General features: G+C 40.9%; 1 protein-coding gene across 1 annotated transcript in view; it reads left to right on the plus strand.

Annotated features, from left to right (window-relative positions):
• Positions 1–10,777: 10,777 nt before the first annotated feature.
• MRPL48 (mitochondrial ribosomal protein L48) overlaps positions 10,778–12,237 on the plus strand; it is a 73,792-nt gene continuing 72,332 nt past the window's right edge. The window contains exon 1 of the mRNA XM_004382018.2: positions 10,778–10,889. Coding sequence (XP_004382075.2) covers positions 10,869–10,889 — 21 coding nt within the window. The 5' untranslated portion in view covers positions 10,778–10,868. The remainder of the gene's footprint in view (positions 10,890–12,237) is intronic.

The raw sequence follows: 12,237 nt of genomic DNA on the forward strand, positions 1-12,237 counted from the left end.
CGGCTGGTGGATTTGAACTGCCGACCTTTTGGTCAGTAGCCGAGCTCTTAACCACTGCGCCACCAGGGTTCCTTTTAATTGCATGCATAATATAAAATATTCCATGGATGAATATGCTGTAATTTTCATACTGTTTCACCACTAGACATTTAAACACTTCGAACTTTAGCTGGATAGACTATTGGAGGTGGGGCGGGTAGGGAAGGAGAGGCAACTAAGAACTGGCTATTCCACAACTATGTAAAGTTGTTTCACAAGAATGACAAGATTTTAGAACCTTGGAGCTTTACAATTTTAGAATTCTAGAGTATTACAATCTTCAGAAACTCAGAATCATAACATTTTGGGGTGATAGGGACCTTTGAAGAAACAAGTCCAAATTTTCACCAAAAGTAGGAATATCTAACAATCAGAGGCTTCTCAAAGGCTTGGTCCTTTACATTTATAATGTCACCTCGTTCTAGCTGTCTTCAGTCTCTGTCCTGTGTCAAGATGGCCCTAGCAAGTCTTCATAGACTGTCAAGAAATAAGTTCGGCCTTCCAGCCCCATCCTGCCTAGCTAGGAGCTTTCCTAAGTCTCTAATGCTGCTTCTCTTGCACTATAGTTTCTAATTGGCAGATAAGCAGGATAGGGAAGGGGAGTTTTCCATGGATTTATTTATTTGGTAGGAGAGATATCACTTTTTGGACTTCGTATTAGACTCCTAGAGCTGCAATAACAAAGCACCACAAACTGGGTGGCTTAAAACAACAGAAATGTATTCTCCCTTAAGTCTGGATGCTAGAAGTACAAATTCAGGCTTTTAGCGGGCAATGCTCTCTCTAAAGGCTATCGGGGAGAAACCCTTCCTTGTCGCTTTTAGCTTCTGGTGATCCCAGACATTCCTTGGCTTGTGGTAGCATAACTCCAAATCTCTGCCTCCATCTTCAGATAGCTGTCTTTCCTCTGTGTCTCTCTCTGGCTCTATGTCTCTTCACTTCTTATTATATGGAGTCCAGTTATATTGGAGTAGAAGAGCTCTGATGGTGCAGTGGTTAAAGTGCTCGGCTGCTAACTGAAATGTCTGTGTCTTGAACCCACCAGCTGCTCCGTGGGAGAAAGATGTGGCAGTCTGCTTCTGTAAAGATTTACAGCTTTGGAAACCCTAGGGGGCAGTTCTACTCTGTCCTACATGGTCACTATGGGTTGGAACTGACTCAATAGCAGTGGGTATATTGGCGTAGGACCCACTTTAGTATGACCTTATGTTAATGAATTACATCTGCAAAGACCCTACTTCCAAATAAGGTCACACAGTCACAGGTACAGGAGATTAGGACTTCAACATACCATTTTTTGGAGACACAATTCAATCTGTAACAATCCCTTTTAATCCCTTCCATGTGACCCTGGGGGTGGGAGAATTGACTGCTCAGACTCAGAGGCTGTATAATACTCAATGATAAACTGGCTTGAACATGAGTTTCCAGCTAAAAATTATCAAAGGAGATAATGCTGAGTAGTAGTGATTGAATGAAAAGACACCGGGCTAGGAGACTAAGAACCTGGGTCCAGTTTCCAACCATGTGATGTTAAGTAAGTCATTTCAATTCTCTGAGCCTTAATTTCCTCATCTTTTGATGAGATAAGAGTCTTCCTTACTTGCTTCATACAACTGTTGTGATGAGCAATTGAGAAAATATATGTGAAGGCGCTTTCGAAAAAGGAAGGCACTATGTTGCTGTTATTATCATTGTTGCTGTTGGCAGTTGCCGTCAAGTTGATTCTGACTCATGGCAACTCCATGAGTTCTTATTATTACTAGATGACATAAAATTTTTAAAAAGAAAGCTTTCAAACTTTTGAAGAGTCATTATAATTCAGAAAATTGAAGGAAGAGTTATGGCAAAAGTCAGATGGCATAGCAACTCCCATATGTCTACGTGGCTGAGCACGTAAGGGAGTCATTCACGAGGCCAGTGACTATGTTCTGTGCTTTGGGTAGTGTTATCACCTCAGGGTGACTTCTGTTTTACTCTGAAGAATTTGGTTCTTTTCGTGTAACAAACAGAGTTACCTCAAGTTGTTTAGCGTAGGGGTGGTGGGGTTTATTGAGCATTCCATTGTAAGAATGTGCATGCTGGAGTTCCCTGAAATGCTGAACAGCCCAGTCTTAAGAAGAGTTGGGATTCAGGAGGAGAGGGTGGGTCTGGATTCAAGAAGGCTCAGGGATCACAATAGAGTTAGAAGTTCTGATTTCCTCTTAGCTTCTGTTCACTTCAACTGAGTTTCAGTTTCTTTTTCTGTAAAATGGCAATAACAATAGAATCGTTCTCTAAGTGTTTCACTTCCTATGTATGTCAGAATAATGGAATCCAAGGCTACTAGAGATAGAAGGGCCTTAAGAAAAAATTGTAACAATGGATAAAATGGGAGCTGCTCTATTCAAAGTGGAGGGCAGGAGTTTTGGAGGGTAGCCCCATCTACTCAGATTATCCCTGGATCTTAGAGTCCATCATGCTCATTTTGTAGACTTGGATACTGAGGCCTAGAGAGGAGAAATGATTTGCTCCAGGTCACATGCTGGCAGAGTTGGGGCCAGAACCCAGATTTCCTGAATCCCAGTATGGTGTTCTTTCCCTGAATATAATCCACCTCCTAAAACACAATAAGAGTTTATATAAAAGGCTGAAATTGTCAGGAAAAAAAGTATTAATACCCCAAAGGATAAGTGGGTGAAGGACACTAATAGGCAATTCGCAAAGGAAATACAGGGAAACCTGTGAGGGCCAGAATTCAATGGGACTGCCTTGTTTTTCTGGGTCTTGCAAGTTTTCTGCCTTTGACAGGGTGCAGTCTTACTACTTTTTTATCACTCGTTTTAGTGGAAAATATTTGAGTTTTCCTTCTCTGAAAGGTTTCTGTCTTATACAGTTTCTGGCCCTCACAGGTGTTACTGTATAACTGGATAAGAAAGCATAGGGGAAAAGATCAACCACAGTAGCAACGAAAATGAAAACAAGATACAATTTTTAAACTACCAAATTTGCAAAGATTCTTTTTTTTTTAATTAATTTTGTTCTTGTTATTGAGAATATACACAGCAAAACATACACCAATACAAGTTTCTACATTAAATTCAATAACATTGATTACCTTCAATATGCAACCATTCTCACCATCCTTTTCTGAGTTATTCCTCTCTCATTAACATGAACTCACTGCCCCCTAAGCTTCCTATCTAATCTTTCCAGATGCTGTTGTCAATTTGCTACTATATAGATAGTTCTTAAAAGAGCATAATGCTCAAGGCAGCCATTTTTTACTAGTTAAGCTAAACTATTATTTGGTTTTAAGAAGACTGAAGAGGGTATTCTTGGTTTAAAGTTTAAAGGTTATCTCAGGGCAATAGTTTCAGGGGTTCATCCAGCTTCCATGGCTCCGGAAAATCTGGAGTCCATGAGAATTTTAAATTCTGCTCTACATTTTCCCCCTTTTGATCAGGATTCTGCTATAGAATCTTTGATCAGAATGTTCAGTAATGGTACCCAGGCACCATCCAGTTCTTCTGGTCTCATGGCAAAGGAGGCAGTTGTTCATGGAGGCAATTAGCCACACATTCCATTTCTTCCTCCTATTCCTTACTTTCCTTCTTCCTCTGTTGCTCCAGGTGAATAGAGACAAATTGTTGTGCTTTGGATGACTGCTCAAATTTGCAAAGGTTCTGTTATACAATTTTTACTTACCATATTTGGAAAGTTTCAGAAAATGTTAATATTCAATATTTATGAAAGTATGGTGAAACAAGAAATACAGAGAAATAAACAGTAATTTGGCAAATAGATATCAAAAGCCTCAAAATGAGTATACCCAGAAATAATTCTACTTCTTATGATAGCTGTCATTAGAAAGTAATCTTTAATATGGTAATTTAATATAATGTATAATATCAAAAGCGAACAACTTAGGATACCATCTTCATAACAGATTATTAGGTAGCTAAGAATGATAATTGCAATGAGTATTTTATAAACTAGGGAAAAGCTTATGTCATAACATACTGGGAACAAAACTGCCTCTAAAATTGTATGCAGATGATATTAAAACTATTTTGAAAAGACATGGAGAAAAGAGAAATATAATGTTAACATACCAGCTATCTTTGGGTGATGTAAAATTTTGTTGCTTTGTTTTTACTTTTCTGTATTCTCCAAGCATTTTACAGTAAGTGTGCCCTTTTTTTTTTTTTTTTAAGAAAAAGGGCAAATGGAGTAGCTTATCATGTCAACCATCTCTATTTTGATCATAAACCTTGAGGCCAAAGGTCTTAGTATTATTCAGCAAGCCCAATGATCATCCACAAATATTTTCCGGTGCCTATGATATGTAGATGCTATTAAAGATGCTGGGAGAAACTTAGAGATGAATCAGACAAGGATCTTAAAATCAAAGAGCATGGTCTGGTCAGACAAAACACATGTGAAAATAACTGTAATATAAATAATAAAGTATATAAGGGAGGCATAGGAAAATGTGTTGAACAGAGTTATCAGTGTGTTAGGAGCAATGGGTATGTGAATGGGAATAGTTACAATGGTAAGTTGGAGATAGATCATGAGAGTTTTAAATGCCAAGCTAAGAAGTGTATTAAATTGGAGGGCTGTAAGTAACTATTGAAGGTCCTTGAGTGGTGCAAATAGTTTGCACTCACCTACTAACCTAAAGGTTGGTAGTTCAAGCCCACCCACCCAGCAGAACCATGGAAGAAAGGCCTGGCAATCTGCTTCCATAAAGATTACAGCCCAAAAAACCCTATTAAGCAGTTCTACTCTGTCACACATAGGGTTACCATGTGTTAGAATCAGCCCAATAGCAACGAATTAAGTAGCTATTAAAGCTTTTTTAAATTTTTATTTATTTATTTATGTGCATGTGTTTTTAAATCATGATCTCCATATGTGCTTCAAGAAGGCTGTTTTTGGGGAGAAACTGGAATGAGAATGAGAATGGAGGCTGGTAATCAATTAGAAGCCCAGCACATAGTTCAGCTGAGAGGTGATGAAAGTGGACCTTGGGCAGTAGATGCAGAGGTAAAGAGGAGGGAGCATTCAAACGAAGAGATAAACTAGATAGCTGGAGATGAAAGTCAGAAGCTCCTATCTCGTTAGATCGAGGAGGTATGCTATCTTCTGAGGAATTTCTTTCAAAATCTGCTTCAACATGCTGATTTTGTAAAACCTGCACCTGTGTCTCCCAAGTTCAGGCTGCGAGGCAGGGGAATCACACTAGTGGCCATAAGCGGTTTGCTACAGTGGAATTTTAGATTTTTCTGTTTCTGTTTTCTAGTACACATGTGCCATCTGGGCCTTGAGCAGCAGCAACACAAAGGATTCTTCCTAGTCCATAAGACAATTTTTCCTTATGTTGAGTAATAGTGTAAACTACAAAAAGTGGCTCAGTGCTGGCCCATCTGAGAGTGGTGGGGAAACAGGATAGCCTCTCAGGTGGCTCCCATTCTGCCTACGTTGGAGGAGTTCTGTTTAGGGCAAGGCGGGCTGGGCCGTCCTGAACAACAGGTCTTGGGCTTCCAGAAAGAATACCATCTGAATTGCCCACCTAACTGCCTAGTGGGTGGTTGTCTCCCTCCCCTCTTAACTGGCTCCTATGATCTCACTAATCACTTGAGCTTCCCTCTTGCAGCCTCTTTCATCATCATTTCACCCTCTCTCTAGGGTTAGGTAATCTCTGCTTATTCAGAGCAGCCCTAAACAAGCAGAAAGATTCTTGATAAAGCACAAGCTGGGTTTTCCCAGTTAGCTAGCTCTCTTCTAGCTCTTGCCTTTTATCTCTTTCTTCTTTTAAGTATGATTTTCTTTGTAACAAAACCATATCAAAAAAAAAAAGTTACCATTGAAGCTAAAGTAGTTTTCAATTTGAGGTAGCTTAAGCCATAAATTAAAGCTATTTGGAGCTGTTGGGAAACTTTCTATAAAAAGGTGACCATAAAATTGTTAGTTTTAAGGAAGTTCAACTTGAGATCAAACATAATCTTCTAAAGGGTCTCCTTTTATTCTCTCATGTTCCCTAAGGCTTTCTCTGATGTGGTTGTGCTGAGGGCTGGAGCAGGTTTTTTTTTAAAGCTTTTAAAGAAGGCTGACTTATAAAAATAAAACCAGAAAGGCAAAGTATCTCTATGCTTTTTTTGGGGTGCAAGATCTTGGAAAAATCTAAAATCCATGATAGCAAGGAACTTTTTAATATTCATTAATTATTTCATCTAACATTTATTGAAGCCTCGTAAATTCTGGAGATACAAAGAAAAAGAAAGAATATTCCTTTTAAAATTCTGACAGTCTAGTGAGGGAAGATATACAAATGAACAAATAATTATAATACACTGTGTTGAGGGCTTGAAAAATGGGCTGTGGAAGTACAGAGAAGGGACCACGTCATTCCTGTGAAGGGGTTGGAAGAGGCTTCATAGGAAAGGTAGCATTTGAGTTGTGTCTTGAAAGAGTAGGAGTTTTCCAGGTGAATGAGTAAAGAAAGGTCGTTTCAGCAGAGGGAACTGCAGGTGCAAAGGCAGGGAGATGTGACAAAGTGTATCATGATTGGCGAACTACAAGAATTTTATTTTGGCTGAGGAGTAATATTTGTGTTGAAAAGGGTAGAAAATAAGACTAGGTAGGTAGGCAGGCACTAGAGAATAAAGGACTTGGTATGTCACATTCCAGAGTTTGGACTTTATCTTATAGGCCACTATAGGGAGCCACTATGCACATGTGGCCCTCCGTTGCCATTGAGTCGATTCCAATTCATAGCGACCCTATAGGACAGAGTAGAACTGCCCCATAGAGTTTCCAAGGAGCACCTTGTGGATTTGAACTGCCAACCTTTTGGTTAGCAGCTATAGCTCTTAACCACTACACCGCCAGGGTTTCCCACGTGTGGCCAGTGACATTTAAATTAGATTAAATTAAAAGTGAGTTCCTAAATTGCATTAGTTGCACTTAAATTACTCAACAGTCACATGTGGCTGGTAGTTATCATATTGGACAGTACAGATATAGGAATTTACATAATTGGAGAAAGTTCTATTGGATAACACTGCTATAGACAGTTTGTGGGAGCCATTAAATGACCTTGGGCAGGGAAGTGACATAGTCAGATTTATGTTTAGAAAGATCACTCTGATGGCAGCATGAAGAATGGAGAGGGAGAAAGGGATTTGTTAAATCATTTTAAAAGTGAAGTGATCACAAATTAGTATTTGGTTCTCTCTTCCTTAGCCCTACTGTCATAGCTGCCTTTTTTCCAACATCAACTCATCATGAAAGACAAAACTATCCAGAATTTAGGCCTAAATAATTTACTTCAGACAGTCTTTTAAAAGTAGCATTCAAATGTTCCACCCCTTTCCTTCTGTGTCTATCACTAGGGAGGTCAGATGGGATTTGGTAAGCCTCAGTCTATTTCCCACTCTAGGCTGATTGCCATAGGTGCTTCCAGAAAGTAAAGAGAGGGGCAGCAGCAAGCCAAAGGCCTGGGAGAATGGGAAACTGGCTTATCTGCTACCTAGTTGTAGACCTATGGTTAAATACCCATCTCAGATTATAACTCAGAATGTCCTTCATCTAATCAGTCACCAAATCCTGCCCATTCTATCTCCTTAACATCTCTCATATTGACTCCTCTCCATCTCTATCACTGCCTTAGACCCTCCTTCTTCTCACTTCAATTACTACCTTCATCTTCTGGCTGCTCTCCCTGGCTCTTTTTTCTCCTCCACCATCCCATTCCTCATTGGATCCTGACTTGTCAAAGCCTCCCTAACTCTTTAGCATGGCAAAAGAGTTATCTAAACTGCTTCTCCAGCCTCGTTTACCACCAGTTTCTTTTCTATATCTACATTTTAGCCAAACCTGAAGTCCCTAGAACAGTCAGCCCTCTTTCTCTCTTTTCAAAACCACACCAAGGCAGGATTGGATCTAAGATCTGGCTCTGAAGTCCAACTTCCATGCACATTCTCCCACTCCTGTATGCTGACAAGAAATGTCGTAGTGTAAATGGGTTTTAGGTGGGAGAAAAAGGAGAAAGAAGAGGAGGAAGGTTTAGTTCAGTTCAGCAGATGTGTATTACCATGGGCCAGGCCCTGGGCTAGATGCTGAGGATGCAAAGATGAATAAGGTATATCCTTGACCTTGGGGAGCTTATCATCCATCTATAGAAGGATGAAGCAAGAAGGCAGGAACATTGGTACCTGGAGAGTGGCCTGTGGAACTCTCTTGTTCTCCCCAAGAAGGTCTTAGTTTTTGAGGCTGGAGATACTTAAAATAAGTCAGAAAAGCCACAGAATGATGGATATGCAAGGATTTCTGATCACATCTGTATGGAAGTGTCCTTCTGGGAAGTTCAGTAGGCTCACATTCCATTATAACACATGACACCATCAGCAGAGTCTGGCAACAATATTCTCCATCCCTATACATTCATGGATATTGTTCAGGTATCTTTACTGATTTCGTCTCCCTTCTGGGTCCTAGATTTCTAAACTTTTGAAGTACTCTAGGAGTCTTGGGAATCCTTGTACATTCATACAAAAACCTAATGTCCACATCTTCTTCTCTCTCCCCCCACAGCTTCACCACTGGAGTATACAAAAATGGATTTGTATCTTACCAGATTGCATTTACCTGGACTAGGCAAGGAAAAAAACACTTTCTGGCCTAGCCAACTCACCCTTTTGGAAATCTATAGTTGCAGTCCTATGGAGTAGAAGGAGCACAGGCATTGCAATCAGACAGCTCACCACTTACAATGTGACCTTAAGTTAACTAGGTAACTTTTTAGTGCCTCTGTTCCTCATTTGTGAAATAGGTGTAATGATCTTTAGCCTCACAGGCTTATTGGGAAGATTGAATGAGCTCAAATAGCTGAGAAGACCTGATGACACATACTAAGCACTTGATAGATGTTTGCTTATTTTTTTCCTATTTAAAAATTCACATCTAAAATCCTCATAGCTTTTAGATACCCATGACAGCAATGATCAGTTACTGTGGTGGAGGAGGTATGACAACTTATGTCTTCACATGGTCTCCTAGCAACTCTGCCCCAAAAGGGAGAAGGGCTACCTTTGGAGGAAACTGGTTTACCTTATTTATCTCTGTTTGCAGCCCCTTGGAATTTAATTATAGGAAAAATTGACAAAATATTAGGATAAGGGATCCTTTCAGGGTTTGTGACAACAAAGCAAACTATCATCGAAGCCCCATTCATACTGACCAATTTCTACACCTTCTTCTTGCCAAGAACAACAGTAATAATAACAGGAATAGTATCAGCAGCAACAATAACAATAATTGCATGTGTTCCCTTTGTTCACAAAGTTTGTGTGTATACCTCTGTAACTGGAATTTCACACTGTTTTATAATTGCCCGTTTATGACTTTGCCTCCCCACTCATCTCTATGAGCTACATAATGTCAGGCACTATGTCATGTTCATCTCTGTGTTCCCAGGGTTCAGCCGAAGGACTGGCACTAAGTAGTACTAAGTAAACAGTTGATGTGTGTAAAGTAAGTAATTAATGTAGGCAGTGACATTATTATCTCATGTAAGAAGGCATGTGTCAGAGGGTAAACACTTTGCAGTAACGGAGACTGAGTCTGAAACACAGCTTTGCCTCACCTGATTGACATCAGACAAGTCACTTAACCTCTTGATTCCACAGTGTCCTTATCTGTAAAATTGAGTGATTTCACTAATAGGGTTGTTGTGAGGAATAAATTAAGTGATGCATTGGGCATAATCATTGCACATAGCAGTCACTTAATAAAAGATAGTTATTATCAATTATTATGTAGCAATTGAATGTCAGGTTCACTTAGGGTCATTCAGCTCTTAAATCGAGGTTAGAAGTCAGATCTTTAGCTCCGTGTTAGATCCTGGAATGAATTAATCAGGCAGGACCTCAGTCCTTGAGGAGCTCACAATAAATATTGGGAAGAGATGGTAACACATAATTAATATATAGCATTGCATTGGGCAAATCTGCTGCAAAAGAGCTCTTTAAAGTGTTAAAATGCAAAGATGTCACTTTGAGGACTAAGGTGTGCCTGAGCCAAACTATGGTATTTTCAATCGCCTCATATGCATGCCAAAGCTGGACAGTGAATAAGGAAGACCATAGAAGAATTGATGCCTTTGAATTATGGTGTTGGCAAAGAATATTGACCATACCTGGACTGCCAGAAGAACAAACAAATCTGTCTTGAAAGAAGGACAGCCAGAAAGCTCCTTAGGAGAGAGGACAGCAAGACTTCGTCTCACGTACTTTGGACATGTTATCAGGCGGTACTAGTGCTTGGAGAAGCACATCATGCTTAGTACAGTAGAGGGTCAGCAAAAAAGAGGAAGACCCTCAACGAGAAGGATTGACACAGTGGCTGCAACAATAGGCTCAAACACAGCAACGATGTGAGGATGGCGCGCTGGATGGGGCAGTGTTTCGTTCTGTTGTAGGTAGGATCGCTATAAGTCTGAACCGACTAGACGGCAATTAACAGCAACATGGTAGGTGACAGCACAGTTGTGTGCAAAGTAGTGGGGCAACACAGAGACGGCAATTAATTCTACCTGGAGAAACAGCAGTGAAGGTTACACTTGAGCTGCAGTGGGAGAAGAGTTTGGGGGATTTCTATTTCTAGGCACTAAATCTACGGAGCTTCCGGAACCAAAGTACTGCGGGAATTAAGTGAGACTCGGTCGGATATTGTTACTGGACCGATCAAAGCCATTCCGTCAGTGTTTTCAGCCGCCCGCCCAGGGATCGCGGCTGCTAGAGCGGATCTTCGACTTGCATAACTATACGCCGCAGCAGCAAAGGATGAGCGGAGCCCTGGGCAAGGTAACGTAGGTTCCATGCACGAGGGGTGCGAGGGTGGGGTGCAGAGAGGAGAGCTGGGAGTGGCGGCGCTGGTATCACTGCCTCTGTAGACATCCGGGTCTGAAACATTGGCGAGAACAAGACTCTTCCCGGCAGTCCTTGCGGCCGCTCGCAAGCAGAGGGACTGCGCTCTCTTTTCCCTGCCCCGTGCGTCCTCCGCTACGCTGACCCGCGGGTCGCCACTTCTACTCGCCAGCCTTGCTACCCAGTGGCCTGGAAAGAGGCGAGCCCTGCACGGGAAATCATGATATCAGGATTTGGTCCGGATAAATCGTCTGACCTTTGGCAGGTCATTTAATTTTTGCATTGTCATCAAATAACAGAATTTTTTCCAAGAATACCGTTTTGGCTAGCTGAACTGACTGGGGTGTGAGGCATCTTGGTGATAGAGGAAGAGTAGTAATAAACTACACTTTTACTTCTAAAGCCTTATTTAAGTGACTGTCGTAAAACCATATGAACCACCATAAATGCAGTCCTTGGCTTCTCTTGCCCCCGCCCCTTTTTAACAGATGTCAGTTGTGCTCTTTCAGTCATATTATGCTGCTTGCATTAATTGCTCGCTTCACCAATTTATATTAACATTTTAATTTGTGCTTTAATGGTAGAGACTTAGAGCCTGGTGCATAGTGGTTAAGCGCTTCGCTGTTAACTGAACGGTGGGTGGTTGGAACCCAGCCGTCCAGCCGTCTCTTTATTTTTATTTTATTGTAGTTTAAGTGAAAGTTTACAATTCAAGTTAGTCTCTCATACAAAAATTTATACATGCATTGTTATGTGACCCTAATTGCTCTCCCTATACTGTAACGGCACACTCCTCCTTTCCACCCCTGATTTCCCGTGCCCATTCAACCAGCTTTTAACCCTCTCTGCCTTCTCATCTCACCTCCGGACGGAAGCTGCCCGTTTACTCTCATGTATCTACTTGAGCCAAGAAGCACCCTCTTCACGAGTATCATTTTATGTCCCATTGTCCAGGCCAATATTTGTCTGAAGAGTTGGCGTCGGGAATTATTTTACTTCTGAGTTGACAGTGCGGAGGCCATGCTTTCTGGGGTTCTTCCAGTCTCAGTCAAACCATTAAGTCTGGTCTTTTTACTAGAATTTGAGTTCTGCACCCCACTTTTTTCCTGCTCCAACAGGGACTCTCTGTTGTGTTCCCTATCAGGGCGATCATTGGTGGTAGCCGGGAACCCAGCCGTCTTTTTTTTTTTAAATATTTTATTGTACTTCAGGTGAAGGCTTACAGAACAGATAGTTTCTCATGTAACAGTAACACACATGCTGTTTTATGACATTGGTTAACAAC

Source organism: Trichechus manatus, unplaced genomic scaffold, assembly GCF_000243295.1.
Source record: "Trichechus manatus latirostris isolate Lorelei unplaced genomic scaffold, TriManLat1.0 scaffold00088, whole genome shotgun sequence".
Taxonomy (NCBI): Eukaryota; Metazoa; Chordata; class Mammalia; order Sirenia; family Trichechidae; genus Trichechus; species Trichechus manatus.